This window comes from Propithecus coquereli, unplaced genomic scaffold (genome assembly GCF_000956105.1).
Source record: "Propithecus coquereli isolate 6110/MARCELLA unplaced genomic scaffold, Pcoq_1.0 Scaffold355, whole genome shotgun sequence".
Classification (NCBI taxonomy): domain Eukaryota; kingdom Metazoa; phylum Chordata; class Mammalia; order Primates; family Indriidae; genus Propithecus; species Propithecus coquereli.
In genome coordinates this window covers 4,549,661-4,565,350 of record NW_012149230.1, presented here as the reverse complement: position 1 = coordinate 4,565,350, position 15,690 = coordinate 4,549,661, and the positions used below count along the sequence as shown (strand labels likewise).

Genomic DNA, 15,690 nt, shown 5'->3' with positions numbered 1-15,690 from the left:
CTCTGAGGCTAACTGCCCCAGGGCCTGCCAGCCAGTTCTCCCCACTGCCTCTCCTCGGGACACTAGACCAAGCGTCATATCTTATGTTCTACGGCTTCCCAACTAGATGAAACTCCACAGAGGGTTCTTGCCCTGCTCAGATACAAAAGCATGAACGTGTACGACCACTTGACATTCACATTTCAGATTCTACCTTCTGAGCTAACATTAATTTTGCTTATAACAGACGCAGAGTGTCCCTTTCTTACGAACAGATCCCTAATTTTAAATTACAAATTCTGAAAGTGTTCAGGGAAACAAAATGACATAGTAACATATTATTAATAGATAATAATGAAATTAACTTTGTTCTTTCAAGTTCCCAAAGGGCTTACACTCTCAAGACACTCATCTACTTGATATTAACTGCCAGTTGTTTACAGAGAAGTGCCATGAAGTAGGCAAGGAAGAACACATCAAATTCCTCATGAGGCTTAGGGTTAACACTTGTACAATGACAACAGGTGAGAGCGGAGAATAGCTGTGAGGAAAAGAGATGCTAACAAGTTGTCTGGTAAAGGAAAGAATTAGAGCCACTGTCCACAGGTAACAGAAAATGAAACTGCTCATCCTAACAGGGAGGGAAGGAATGAGAAGAGGCTCAGCAAACCCTGAACGCTGTGACTCAGGAGCCGAGGCCCAGCCACGGTGGAACTCCTCTGTGGAAGTGTTAGTGTTTTGCTAGACTGATACAGAATCTCTGCAAGCTGCAAAAATGCAAAGTCTTCATTACATTACCCATAAAACAAATAACTAGCAATAGATTATGTGGTAGAAATCTAACAAAAAGGCCAAATCGCTAAACAAACAGCACAACCCACCTCTCCACCTGTGCACTGAGACCCCTCCAAGGACCCACGCTACAGAGCCGCGGTCCTCACAGCACAGTCCCCGGACCAGCTGCAGACACTACCTCAAACCTGCACGCAACTAAGAAGAGAGATTTCGGCCTGAAGTGGAGGCTCGTGCCCGTAATCCTAGCACTCTGAGAGGCCGAGGCGGGCGGATGGTTTGAGCTCAGGAGTTCGAGACCAGCCTGAGTGAGACTCCGTCTCTACTAAAAATAGAAAGAAATTAATCGGACAACTAAAAATACATAGAAAAAATTAGCCGGGCATGGTGGCGCATGCCTCTAGTCCCAGCTACTCGGGAGGCTGAGGCAGAAGGATTGCTTGAGCCCAGGAGTTTGAGGTTGCTGTGAGCTAGGATGACGCCACGGCACTCTAGCCTGGGCAACACAGTGAGACTCTGTCTCAAAAAAAAAAAAAAAAAAAAAAGAAAGAAACTAGCTGGACAACTAAAAATAGATAGAAAAAATTAGCTGGGCATGGTGGTGCATGCCTGTAGTCCCACCTACTCAGGAGGCTGAGGCAGTAGGATTGCCACAACACTCTAGCCCGGGCAACAGAGCGAGACTGTCTCAAAAAATAAAAAAAAGAGATTTCGAACACATGATGCAAGAACTACTAGAACTGAATGGAGTAATAGGCAAATCCAGTTTCAGCTGGCAATTTCAAAACTCTTCCTTCAGTAGCACAAGTACGCAGAAAGGATCTATGGGCAGGGATACTGAAGACCCTTTATCATTATGCAATGTTCCCCCTCATCCCTGGTGACACGCTTTGTCTAAATGGGAACGTAGCATTGTTCATCATTTGTAAAAATTCAATGAATTTTACATTAACAAAATAAAAGGTCACACGACCATCTCAACAGCTGTAGAAAAAAACACTTGGAAAAAGGCAACACATCCAGTCATGATACTCTCAGCAAACAAGGACTGGAAGCAAAATTCCTCAGCCCACTAAAGCACGTCTAAGAAAGATGCACAGCGAAATCATGCTTGATCGAGAACAAGGCAAGGACGTCCATGCCCTCTTGCTACGCCTAGTCAGCGTGACCCTAGAGGCCTACCCAGCATGGTACGGCAAGGGAAAGAAATAAAAGGCATACAGATTGCAAGAAAAGGAGCGAAGCCTTCTTCAGTGAAATTTATGACATGACCACCTATCCTGAAGAATCTGAGGGGGGAAGTTACTAGAACTAAAAACTGGTTAAGCGAGGCCACGGGACAAAAGGTGAATATACAAAAACTATTTCTAGGTACTAGCAATGAAAAATTCAAAACTGAACCTAAAAACAGTACCATTTCAATAGCACCAAAACCATGAAATACTTACATGAAATATGTGCAAGATTTAGACGCTGAAAATCACAAAACACCAATAAGAGAAACTAAAGACCTAAATAAATGAATCAGGAGAGATACTGGAGAGAAATGCTAATTTCCACACAAAAACCTGTAAAGGTATATAAATATTTATGGTAGTTTTATGCATCAAAAAAACCCCATTAACAACCCAAATACTCTGAACTGGGAAATGACAACTAAACACAGTCCGCCTATACAATGGGACTACTCATCAATGAAAAGCACACACTGCTGACATGCATGAGAACGTGGGTGAATCTCCAGTGCGAATGCTGCCACGGTAAGCTCGGCTCTGCAGGGCAGATGGTCTCTGCCCAGCTGCCCAACTCTGCACCTGTGGCTCCACAGCAGCCACTGACTGCGCGTGAGTGGTCGGGCCTGGCTTCATTCCAGGCAAAGGCTACTGAGACAAACAGAAGAAGGGTGTTTGTGGGCTCCTGTGCAAGACACCCGAAGAGCATCTGGGTTCTCTCAGAAACCGGTAGGGCAGGTACCAGCCCCACTTTTTAGCTGGGGTGACTGAGTGGCTTTGGGTCTGAGAACTTTATCTGAGGTCGCCAAGCAGTGGGTGCTAAGGCACCAGCCCAGGTGCTCCTTGACCCCAAGCTCCACTGTGTCCTGCCCTCCAGCTGGGGGCATGTCCCGAGTGCACACAACAACCAGATCAAGGGAACAGAGTGAGTGCGAGGCAGAGCGCAGAGGCTTAGATGAAGCACATGGAGAAAGGGCTGGCAGCAGAGAGGACCCACTTTTCTTGAGAAGGACGCAGGGAAGTGGCACGTGCACCTCTACACGCCTTCCCGAACCAGGACGATACACAATGGAGGAAGGGGGAATAGCCAGTCTTCACAGAGACAGACAGCGGCTGCCACTGGACTGCCCACCATGCCCTTCAGGGGCCCCTCCTGAGTCAGCGGCACGCCTCTGTGAATTGCACCAACAGTCTCTCATCTAACAAGCCCTTCTGGGAAACTGTGTCCTTATCTGTAATAAATGCATTTAATAAATATTTACTCCTTGCATAAAGTTCTAAATTTACCTTCCTGTATTATTGTCAACCTTATTTTACTTTTTTTAAAAGGGCAAAACAAAGTAGTTACAGAAACATTCTGCTGCAGAAGTCACGGCGCTCACCTCCTGAAAGAGGGAGGACATCTCACAGACCAGACAGGAGCTGGGGCTCTGCATCTCACAGCGGTGCCTGTCCGACAGGAAGAAGTCCCGGAGGAGCGGCGTGTGGGTCAGAGCCTGGACGATGCAGTTCATGAAGCACGTGTTCCCCAGGTTGATCAGCCCTCGCAGACCTGGACAGAGGCCATGGGAGAGCACCAGTTATGATACTTGTGCATCGACCTGCATGCACCGCTGGATCCCAGTGGCTTCCTTTACGTCTCCAAGTGCAGTCATTTTCTTTTATTCATTCATTCAAGAAGAAAAGAGCAAGAAGAAAGGTAGTATTTTTCTAATTTTTATGCCACTTTTAAATGAACTGTATAGAGGAATGCTCACCACCACCACCCCACCTACTTTTGCCATTATATGTTTTGACAGAATTACCCAAATGCATTTTCTATAACAGGAGGCCAGATTAGAATGGAGCTTCTCTAACAAACAGAAAACGCTTTTAAAAAATGTTCTGGAAGGCATTTCCTCAATTCTCAGAAAATTCAGCACACACTCACACATAACTTCTCTCCCTGAAGATGACTGCACCCAGCTTCGACCTGCCAAGATGAAACGTAAATAAAGACACACGCAGACTCTGAAGCCACAGGGCAGGGACCATTCCCACTAGCCACTGCTCCCTAAGCCTCCCACAGGGCCCCACAGAGAACAGGTGTCACGATCTGGCTGTGGAGCAAAACGATGAGTGACAGTCATGCACCATGGAGTTACAAAACCCACAACTTTACATTCACTTTTAAAGCCCAAAGAAGAAGCCTAAGAGTGAAAACAGAGCAGGCTCTGCAGATGGCCCTGACCCACCTATGGTACAGTTAGAGGTGATCTTCCTCCTCTTCGGGTTGTGTTTCAGCAGTTCAAGCTCCCGTTTGGTTGGTTCCCAAGTTGAGAACTTCTCTCCAACGCCTAAGCAGATAAAGGACAGTGCCAGGTGCTGTTAGCTAAACTGTCACCAAGTGTGTTTATAAATAAACATTGTGGTCATGTACCATCTATTAGGCTTTATTTCAAAGAGAGCTATCCGTAACATTTGGGCTTTCTAAAACCCTACTGTGCCGATATGGGCTGAACGTAACACTTGAAGGAGTTTTTCTTGGAGACTGTGCTGAGAAACACCTCCAATCAAAGCTACCCCAACAATGAAGCCAAGATGGTTGTTTTTCAGATGCCCTCAATCCCAGAGTACAGAGACTACAGCACCAGCACCAACAAGAACTACAAGGCAACTGAGAATGAGTCAAACTGACAGAGAGAAAATGTACTTTTGAGCAAACTAAAATAGATATAACTGTTGAACAATCATATGCCATAAAATACTCACACCAAGAATGGTATAAATGCTAATGAGCATCATATATCCTAACACATACCCTATTCACTCAGAAGTACTTGTTCCATGCTACCCAAAATTTCTGAATAATTCAATAGACTTTAAAAGAGTATCTTGGATAGATGAAATTACAGAATGTTTTAGAAGAATTCTGTTTTAATATGGAAGATGCATTTCTTAGCCCTGTGGTTTAAGTGTCCTGCACAATGAAATGATATACCCACACTTAGTTGCAATGTTACTAAAATTTGAGGGGGGGGGAGGAACAGGAAATACAAATCAAAAAGATTGCGCTCCACAAAAGATCTGTTAAAACCAAATAATGCTTATCACTGAGTTCACCTGCTTCTATTCTTCCATTCTCAAAAAATGGGAATTTTTTTTTTTTTTTTTGAGACAGAGTCTCACTGTGTTGCCTGGGGTAGAGTGCCGTGGCATCATCCTAGCTCACAGCAACCTCAAACTCCCGGGCTCAAGCGATCCTACTGCCTCAGCCTCCCGAGTAGCTGGGACTACAGGCATGCGCCGCCATGCCTGGCTAATTTTTTTTTCTATATATTTTTAGTTGTCCAATTAATTTCTTTCTATTTTTAGTAGAGACGGGGTCTCGCTCTTGCTCAGGCTGGTTTCGAACTCCTGAGCTCAAACAATCCGCCCGCCTCGGCCTCCCAGAGAGCTAGGATTACAGGCGTGAGCCACCGTGCCCAGCCTGGGAATGTTTTTAATGCAGACCAATCAAGGCAAGAATGTAAAACACATGCCAGGTGTCATGCAAAACATGTTCCTTTTGCACAGTAATTGTTCTGCTACTTGAGAGATGAGATGCTCCTTCATCAACTGGGACATACGATACCCATCACTGTCACTGTAAAGCACTATGAGCATTTGCTGGAACTAAAAAAAAAATCATGGCAACCAAGAGGAAAGAAATGATAAAGAACAAGGTCATATAATGTTTGCATATCTCTGACTCTATGTAGCCAATAAAGAGTGAATGTGGGCGTCCGTCCTGCCACCTGCCCATTGCTGCCGCCACCGCCTATGGGGGCTGGGGCCAGTCACCACTGCAGTTGCCCAGATGCTGCGGGTGTACGGGAGTATACATCGGCCCCTGAGCTACCAGGCCCAGGAGTGCGATATGGAGCGCTTCTTTAAGGGCTAGGGGAAGATCCTCGAAGTGGATCAGAAGAATGAACACGGAGTGTGATGATCTGTGTGATGCAGACGCTGTTTATGAACCGAATGGCAAAGACCTCTGTGGCGAGCGAGTAGTTGCTGAGCACGCCTGCGGCCCACGCTAAAATGGCAGTTGCAGTTCTGGACGCAGCGGATATGGTTACAGAAGTGACCGAGATAAATATGGCCCTCCTACCTGCACAGACTTACTGTGGACAATCTGTCAAGTCAGTGCAGCTGGCAAGACCTAAAGGATTATATGCGTCAGGCAGAAGTGACTTATGCAGATCCTCACAAGGGACAAAAAAATGAAGGGGTGACTAAATTTGTATCTTATTCTGATATGAAAAGAGCTTTGCAAAAGTTAGATGGAACTGAAGTCAATGGCAGGAAAATCAGGTTAGTTGAAGAGAAGCCAGGTTTCAGACGACGCCAATCCTACTCCAGGAGCCAGAGCCATTCAAGGTCTCATTCTTCAAGCAGATATTCCTGTAAGAGCAGAAGCTAAAGTGGCAGCAGCAAAAGCAGTCCTTCTAAGAGTAGATCCCACTCCCGGAGCAAGAGCCGCAGCTGCAGCCAGAGCTGAAGTCAAAGCAAGAAAGAGAAAAGCAGGGGCCCAGCAAGGACAAGAGCCACAGCTGCAGTGCAGACAAGAGCCGCAGCAAGAGCGAAGCCCAAGCTGAAGAGAAGATCCAGAGCAATGACAGTGCTGGAAAGTCCAAGAGCCGGAGTCCCAGCAGGCACAAAAGTGAAAGCATGAGTCAGAGCAGGAGCCAGGAGAGGACAGCAGAGGAGAAGCAAGGGAGTGTGAGTGGGAGCCGGAGCCAGAGGGCCTCCTCAAGAGTCACAGCCACAAGTGCAGCAGAGGGGGCAGCAGGAGCCACAGCAAGGGCAAGGACAAGAGCAAGGGCAGGAAGAGAAGCTGGGAAGAGAGCCGGAGCAAGAGCAAGAGCAGCAGAAGGTGATGCAGCGATTAAGACAGCAAGGCAGGCAGCAGCAAGAAAAAGGAGGAAGACACTGACCACTCCCAATCATAGTCCCACTCAGTGGCAAAGGAACTCGCCAAGTCCTAGTCTGGCCAGAGGGAAGGCTGGAGGAGAGTGAGGATGTTGGCACAATCAGGAGTCCCGGTCTGGGTCAAGACCGAATTCCAAATCAAAACCAAATCTTCCGTCAGAATCACACTCCAGGTCAAAGTCAACTTCAAAAACCCGATCTCCGGTCCAAGTCTCGATCCAGGTCTGCTTTCAGATCGCCTTCCTGGTCTAGAACTAGGTCCCACTCAAGGTCCTAACTAGCTACAACTATCCAAGAATCTTTTTTGTACATGTTTGGTAGCCGTAGCACAAGTGACTGAAATAGAACACGTCACTGCCGTACATTTTTAACTCCCCTGTGTCTCTATAATTGTTAAATCTAAGTGCTTCCTCTCAGTAAAGCCTCCTGGCACCAAGGCCTTACTGTTTGACTGAAAAAAAAATTTTCTCTTTGAAAACTCCCCTTTACATGAGTAGAATATCCGAAACATCCTGGCTTTCAGGCCTGGCCTTTCCTACAGGAGCTCAGTGCCTGGATGGCGCCAAGGCTGGAAGGATGACATAGGTGGGTATGGTCAGCTCAGCCATTTTTGCTCTTGAATTGATGCCCTTCGATGTATGCCATTTAGTGAAAGTGCTAAGTCTTAAGTTTCCTACCACTGTGGTTTCTTATTTTTAGACTTAACAGAGTTGTGAATAGCACAGTTGAAGAAAACTGATACCTGCAGTAACCCATAGGAAATAAACTGTAGAGTTCCATATTCTGGTATTGTGATTATATTGTTTTATATTTAAAAAGAAAATAATTTTTTGAATTCTATTTTTCCCTATCTTGCAAAGTATAGTGACGCCTATTTTCATTAAATATGAATAAAGACTATTTTTGCTTAGGGACAAAAAAAGTAAATGTGGGGCAAGGCACTGACAGCAAGTGAGAAACCCACACCGTACCACAGCAGCAGGGGCACCCACAACAGAACAAGAGTCCAAACCGTCCAGGATAGTTAAGTGATACATTATTCTATTTTCTACTTGGTAATTTCTATCTGCTGACACAGATTTAACATCACCCAAACATTTCGGAGTTTTAAAAGAGATTCTATAACACTTTAATCAGAAAAATGGTCTACCCTCCTGTAAGAAAGCAGATGTGTTGATGTGTTTATGTATTTATAGTTATTATTAATACTACTGCAGAGAGAGCACTTTCTAGAATATTGCAGAGCTGAGGGCAAACTGCTCTTTGGGGATTTCTGGACACTGAATGGCCTGGCCACCAGATCAGATACAACACAACCTTGTTGGTGCTATATTTGCTTCAGTTTCACATCTGCAGATATGCCCTGGGAGAGCTAAGTGCCACTGTATGTTTTTCTTTTCCAACCCCAAGGGGGACCTGGGTGAGGGAAGTGCCCCAGGAAACAGTCCCAGGGCATAGGGAAGCTGAGCAGGTGGCAGAGCCAGCCCCTCCCCTGCCACGCCCACTACTTCAGCTGACTCCCCCATAGGCCTGGGGGAAGGAGTGAGCAGGTGAGGGTCTCTTCCCACCAAATCACCACTTCCACTCCACACACTCCCCAGGTGCTTCTCTTTCTCTTACTGAGTTCTGCCCTTAACAGACATGAGGGAACTGCAGGTTGAGAGATGAGGTAGGTAAACTTGGGCAGAACCACACCTTGCAGCTTCCAAGCTTTCCGCTGCTCCTCTTTGGCGATTATTTCCATGTCTTTGTCATAGATGTAGTCCTGACACAAAAAGCAGTATACGCCTCCATACATCAGATCGATGGCTAAAAAGAGAAGGGAAGAAATACAAAGCTTAATTAGAAACTGCAAGAGAACGCTTTAAGACAGAGTTAAACACATAAGTGAAGGTTTTTAGATATCAACTGTTGGCAGCATATCCCCACTCTGAAGTCACATAGTCCCAGTCCAGAGAGATTTCCTCCCACTGAGACAGCTGAGGCTGAGCAGGTGAGGGGTGTGTACTGTGTCTGGAAGCTCCTGCCAAGGGCTGAGGAATCTGAAACAGAGAGAGAGAGAGAGAGAGGCGGCACACATGCCAAAGGAGCTAATACTTGAATACTGGGACCTCTGCTTTCCTTCTCTGAATGTGTAATACTTAAAACAATAGTAAAATGTCACAGAATATTTTAAATCCATAAAGATTTCTGGCCAACTGGCATAGAGTAACCACTAAGCTTCACTATATCTAGAATTCCTGATACTATTACAAAAAAGGAACAGCAGCTCTTTGCTGTCACTTTTGTTCTTGGTAGCACTTGCTACCAAGAGGTAAACAATTTCTAACTGGATGGCCTTGACTTTTTTTAAAATTTTTTTAAATTTCAGCATATTATGGGGGTACAAATGTTTAGGTTACATATATTGCCCTTGCCCCACCCGAGTCAGAGCTTCAAGCGTGTCCATCCCCCAGACAGTGAGCACCACACCCATTAGGTATGAATGTACCCATCCCCTCCTCCCCCCAACCTGCCCGACACCCAATGAATGTTATTACTATATGTGCACTTAGGTGTTGATCAGTGAAACCAATTTGCTGGTGAGTACATGTGGTGCTTGTTTTTCCATTCTTGTGATACTGTCTACTAAGTAATGGCCTTGACTTTGTGACCTAGAACTGCCTGCTGCCCACCTCTGGGTGGGTCTTGCATACTTTCTCAACTGCATCATCTATAAAAGAAAAAATAGGGCTAATACCAGGGCTCTTAATTACTTTATTATAAAAATAAATAAGATAAAGTCCTTTGAATGCCTGAAAGAAAGGTCCTCTCTCGATTCAACAATTAAAAAAACCTGGAGTGGGCAGGGGGAGGCTGCAATTCACCATGCCCTGTCAGATGTCCGGGAGGCAAGGCAGCCAGCAGTGAAGAGCACAGACCTAGAACAACTGGCACGAATCCTAGCGCTGCCACGCGACAGTGATGCACCGTGATCAATCACTCCACTTCTCCAGCCTCAGTTTGGTAAAATGCCGATAGCAACGGCACCAACGCCTCATAGGCTTGTGCGACGATTAAATTAGTACATAACTAAAGTGCATCTCCTGATAAACAGTAATGTCTTTTAAAAAAATCATGGTTTTACTATATTTTATGTCTTAAGTCACTATGACTTATATTAATACTGTGGTAGATCTTTAAAGTCCTCTAAAGCAGATCTACTAAAACTCAAAATAGCAATTTAAGAATCCCATGGCTATTGTCTACTCCTCTCAAAAAACTGACAAAAGTCCAACAATTTTAAAGTCGTCATCAGAACTGTTAAGGAGAGCTCAGCCTGCCTTTGCATATTTCCTATCAGTATGGTCCCTAGCACGTAGATATCAGAGGAAAAAAAATTTTTTTTTTTTTTTTTTTTTTTGAGACAGAGTCTCACTGTGTTGCCCGGGCTAGAGTGCCATGGCATCAGCCTAGCTCACAGCAACCTCAAACTCCTGGGCTCAAGCAATCCTCCTGCCTCAGCCTCCCAAGTAGCTGGGACTATAGGCATGCGCCGCCATGACCAGCTAATTTTTTCTATCTATTTTTAGTTGTCAAGCCAATTTCTTTCTATTTTTAGTAGAGATGGGGTCTCGCTCTTGCTCAGGCTGGTCTCGAACTCCTGAGCTCAAATGATCGGCCTTGGCCTCCCAGAATGCTAGCATTACAGGCGTGAGCCACTGCACCCGGCTGAGATTCTTTTATTCGACACCAAAAGCATGAGCAACAAAAGAAAAAAAATAAATAAATTGGACTTGAATTAAAAACATCTGATTCTGTGCATCAAAGGACATTATCAAGAAAATGAATAGACAACCTCCAGAACGGGAGAAAATATTTGCAAATCACCTATCTGATAAGGGTCAACCATCCAGAATATATACATGTGTGTATGTATATGTAATAAGGAACAAAAAAACAAGCAACCCACTTAAAAAATGGGCAACAGACTTGAACTGATACTTCTCCAAACATACACAAATGGTCCAACAAGCATATGAAAAAATGTTCACCATCACTGGTCATTAAAAGAATGCAAATCAAAGCCACAATGAGATACCACTTCACACCCACTAGGATGACTATTAAAAAAAAAAAAAAGTTAAGTGTTGGCAAGGATATGGAGAAACTAGAACCCTCATACATTGCTGGTAGGAATTAAAATGGTGCAGCCGCAGAGGAAAGGTGCTTTCACAAAAGTTAAACACATAATTACCATATGACCCAGCCACTTTATTTCTAGGTATGTATCCGAGAGAAACGAGAACTTGTCTACCTAGAATTACATACAATGTTCACAGCAGCACTACTGCTATGAGCCAAAAGGTGGAAACAACCCAAATGTCTATCAACAGATGAATGGATACAGAATGTGGTGTAGCCACACAACAGAATATTATTGAGACAGACAAAGGAATGAAAAACTAATACATGGTACTAATTCAAAAACATGTTAAGAGAAAGAAGCCAGACACAAAGGGTAACATATCGTATGATTCCATTTACATGAAATATCCAGGGTAGGCAAATCCACAGTCAGGAAGCAGATCAGAGCTGCCAGAAGACAGGGGAGGGAAGAATGCGCAGTGATCAGTTAACAGACATGGGGTGTTCATCTGAGGTGTGGAAAACGTTGAGAGGTGGCAGGTGCACAACACAGTAAATGCACTAAATGCCACTGAGTGTCTACTTTTAAATGGTTAATTGTAATATGAATTTTACCTCGACATAAAATTTTAAAACCCAAATCAACACCTACAATCAAAGTTCCCTTGGAAAATTACTTCATAGTCAAAAATACCTGTTCTAAGGACAAAGCCCTGACTGTGCCAAGAAAAATGGTTAACGCATAGGAATCTAACTATTGAAAATGAGAGCAAAACATTACCCAATGGATGCTGAGACGGCCCTTGTGTGGCAGGGGCTCTCCTACTGGTGGAGGGATGATGTCTGCTTCTGATTTACACATAGCCTACATGGGACTCCCCAAGCCACCAAGTAACAAAGGCACCGTGCATCCCACCCCTGAGCATAGGGACAGACACAGCGCTCAACTCAGAAGGAGCTGACATCTCGTGCCCATGCTCACACTCCTTTCTTGGGTAACTGAAACAACCCTTCTAAGATGACAGACAAAGCTAAAGGCATCATTTTTAGTCCTTTTGTGGCTCATACAGGCAAAATCCCAGTACCTTGGTGACTCAACATAAAACAAAAACCTGCATGAAACTAAAAAGTCTAAAATCAAACAACTCCAGGACTCTCCTCTATACTGCGCAGGCTTCAGTTATTATCTAGAGCTCTAACATTCAGTGTAGCATGCCCACCACTACAGATGTGGATACCAGCAAACCCGACTGACTACCGCAAGTAAGAATGAGGTTTGTTTTGAGACAGAGGCTCACTCTGTCACCCCAGGTGCAGTGGCGTCATCGTAACTCACTGGGAACTCAAACTTCTGGGCTCAAGCGATCCTCCTGCCTCAGCCTCCCGAGTATCTGGGACTAACAGGCACACACCACCACTGTGTCCAGCTAATTTTTCTATTTTTAGTAGAGATGGGGTCTCGCTCTTGCTCGGGCTGGTCCTGAATTCCTGAGCTCAAGCAGGCCCGCCTCAGCCTCCCAGAGTGCTAGGATTACAGGCATGAGCCACGGCACCCAGTCAAGTTCTTTTTCCTGAAGTGTGACTTTTATCACATTCCATTAGGGCAATTTTTTTTGCAGGGCAGGCTGGAACTGAGGAAGTGAAGCCTTTGGTCAGTCCCTTCTCATCCCATGCCGTCCTCTTCTAGCCCTCCACAAGGCCTTCAACACGGACCCTGCCGCTACCAACATTCTGTTCTAAGAGCATCACCCACAATATTCAGGCAAGACTCACCGTAGGCCTCTCATGCTGCTCCAGCTAAAAACCTGATGCCCAATGGAGTAAACTTCCTAACAGTCCACTTCAGCTCCCACTTTATTGTACTACTGGATATTCCTTATGATGCCAAAAAACTTAGCCATGAGGAAACCAAAATTCCTTGTTCTTAATACGACATCAGGATGCTCAACTGAACTGCCCTTGAACATTCTGCAAAACCCCGCTACAGGAAGACAGCCAATTATTCACAGTCTGTGAAGTTGCTCCGGGATGATGGTGGGAGCAGAGAGGAATCTGCGCTCAGCACATCCCAAAGGCGCAGACGAACCTGTGAGGTAAGAGAATTGTAGCTTCCCATTCTTATTTTTCTCACATATTAGTTTTACACTTTTTTTTTTTTCTTTTTTGAGACAGGGTCTCACTCCGTTGCCTTGGCTAGAGTGCCTGGTGTCATCATAGCTCACTGCAGCCTCAAACTCCTGGGCTCAAGCAATCCTCCTGCCTCAGCCTCCCGAGTAGCTGGAACTAAAGGCAAACACTAACAAACCCAGCTAATTTTTCTATTTTTTTGTAGAAACAGGGTCTTGCTTTTGCTCAGACTGGTCTCAAACTCCTGGCCTCAAGCAATGCTCCCACCTGAGCCTCCCAAAGTGCATGAACCACCACACCAGGCCAGTTTTACATATTTAAGCTTTCCTTCCCTGCCCCCTTCCCCCTCACTGCATTTTACACAGTGCTTTGCCATGGCCCCATGCCTTCCTCCCCAGGGGCAGCATCCAAGCCCATTAATTCACACTCGGGCAGGACTCTGTGACCTGCTCTAGAGGGGGCAGTCATTTACACATCAAAGTAAACCAAATGGCCTCCCCATTAATGTGGTTGAGGGGGGTAGGAGAGAATAGGGAAATATGGAAGCTGAGATCATATATTGCTATAGAAAGAGTAAGGGCTTTGTGGTCTAACAAGCCTGGACCCAAATCCTGGCTCTGCCATCTCTTAGCTACATGGTCTGGACAAGATACCTGACCCTCTCACACGTGTCAACAGCTGTTGCACAGAGTATCTATTCATCACACACCAGCACCAAGCACGGCAGCCCACCTCAGCCTCAGAGCCCCACCTGTATACAGGTGCGACACTGCCAGGCCTGCAACAAGACTGTTCATGAGGCAGGTGCAGCACCACTCTGAAGCCCCCCAGGCATGGCTCATCGGACAGTCTGAACTCACTGATATATAAGAGAACAAGCGTGTTTATCCAACTGTCTTTTAATATCTCTATATATTTTTATCATATTAAACTATAAGAATAATCTTCTTTGGGCAATTAACACTCATTTTCAGCTTATTAAAAAGTTCTGTTGAGTTAAAACCTCAATGTCTAATCTCTCACACCTTTCATACCCTCAGGCCTGTGGGACCCACAGTCACATGACCTGTAACTATTTAAAAAAAAATTTTATTGAGTCATTCCACACAATTCACCAATTTAAACAATTCTGTGACTTTTGGGTATGTTGTTTTTAAATTGTGATGAAATATACACAACATAAAAGGTGTCATTTTAACCCTTTTTAAGTATGCAATTCAATGGCATTAACTATATTCACAATGTCATGCAATCATTACTATTATCTATTTTTTAAACTTGTTCATTACCTCAAACGAAAACTCTGTAACCATTAAGCATTAACTCTCCATGTCCAACCCCAGCCCCTGGTAATTTTTCACTTTCTGTCTGTGAATTAGTCCATTCTCACATAAGTAGAACCACACAGTATTAGTCATTTTACGTCTGGCTTGTTTCACTTAATGTAATATATTCAAGCTTCATCTGTGTTGTAGCATGTGTCACAACTTCATTTCTATTTATGGCCAAATAACATGCCATGGTATGTATATATCATATTTTGTTTGTCTATTCATCTACTGATGTTCACTTGGGTTATTTCCACCTTTTGGCTATTGTAAATAAAGCTAAATGACTGCTGGTGTACAGACACCCCGTGTGAATTGCTGCTTTCAGTATGTTTGGGTATATTACTAGAAATGGAATTGCTGGATCATATGGTAAATTTTATGTTTAACTTTTTTTTTTTCCTAAGAGACAGGGTCTTGCTACATTGCCCAGGCTGGTCTTAAACTCCTGGGCTCAAGTGATCCTCACACCTCAGCTTCCCAAATAGCTAAGACTACAGGCACGCACCACCAATGTTTTACTTTTAGATAAATTGCCAAACTGTTTTCCACAGTGGCTACACTATTGAAGTCATAAAAGAATCTTTTCTGAACACAATGGAATGAAACTAGAAATCAGTAATGGAAGAAAAACGGAAAAGTTACAAATACGTGGAATTGAACAAAAACACTAATGAGTCAAAGAAGAAACCACAGGGAAATCAGAAAATGTCTTGAGACAAATGAAAACACATTACACCAAAACTTATGGGATACAGTGAAAGCAGTGCTAAAAGGGAAATTTACAACTGAAATGTCTACATTATAAAGATCACAAATCAAAAACCTAACATACACCTCAAGGAACTGGGGGGAAAAGAGAGCAAATTAAACCAAGTTTGCAGAAGGAATGAAATAATAAAGGTTATGAGAGTAGAGATAAATGAAAGAGAGAATAGAAAAGTAACACAACAGAAATCAAGGAAACCAAAAGTTTCTTCTTTGAAAAGATCAATAAGGCCAGGCACGGTGGCTCACGCCTGTAATTCTAGCACTCTGAGAGGCCTAGACGGGTGGATCGTTTGAGCTCAGGAGTTCTAGACCAGCCTGAGCAAGAGCGAGACCCCATCTCTACCAAAAAGAGAAAGAAATTAGCTGGACAACTAAATATA

The 15,690-nt window shown here is 44.3% G+C and overlaps 1 protein-coding gene and 1 pseudogene across 1 annotated transcript in view; one reads left to right on the top strand and one right to left on the bottom strand.

The window, feature by feature from the left end:
* Window positions 1–15,690, bottom strand: part of USP22 (ubiquitin specific peptidase 22) — a 53,722-nt gene that overhangs the window by 12,061 nt on the left and 25,971 nt on the right. The window contains exons 3-5 of the mRNA XM_012651427.1: window positions 8,652–8,765; window positions 4,238–4,339; window positions 3,386–3,555 (exon numbers count right to left, since the gene is read on the bottom strand). Coding sequence (XP_012506881.1) covers window positions 3,386–3,555; window positions 4,238–4,339; window positions 8,652–8,765 — 386 coding nt within the window. The remainder of the gene's footprint in view (window positions 1–3,385; window positions 3,556–4,237; window positions 4,340–8,651; window positions 8,766–15,690) is intronic.
* LOC105816103 lies at window positions 5,842–7,233 on the top strand (annotated as a pseudogene).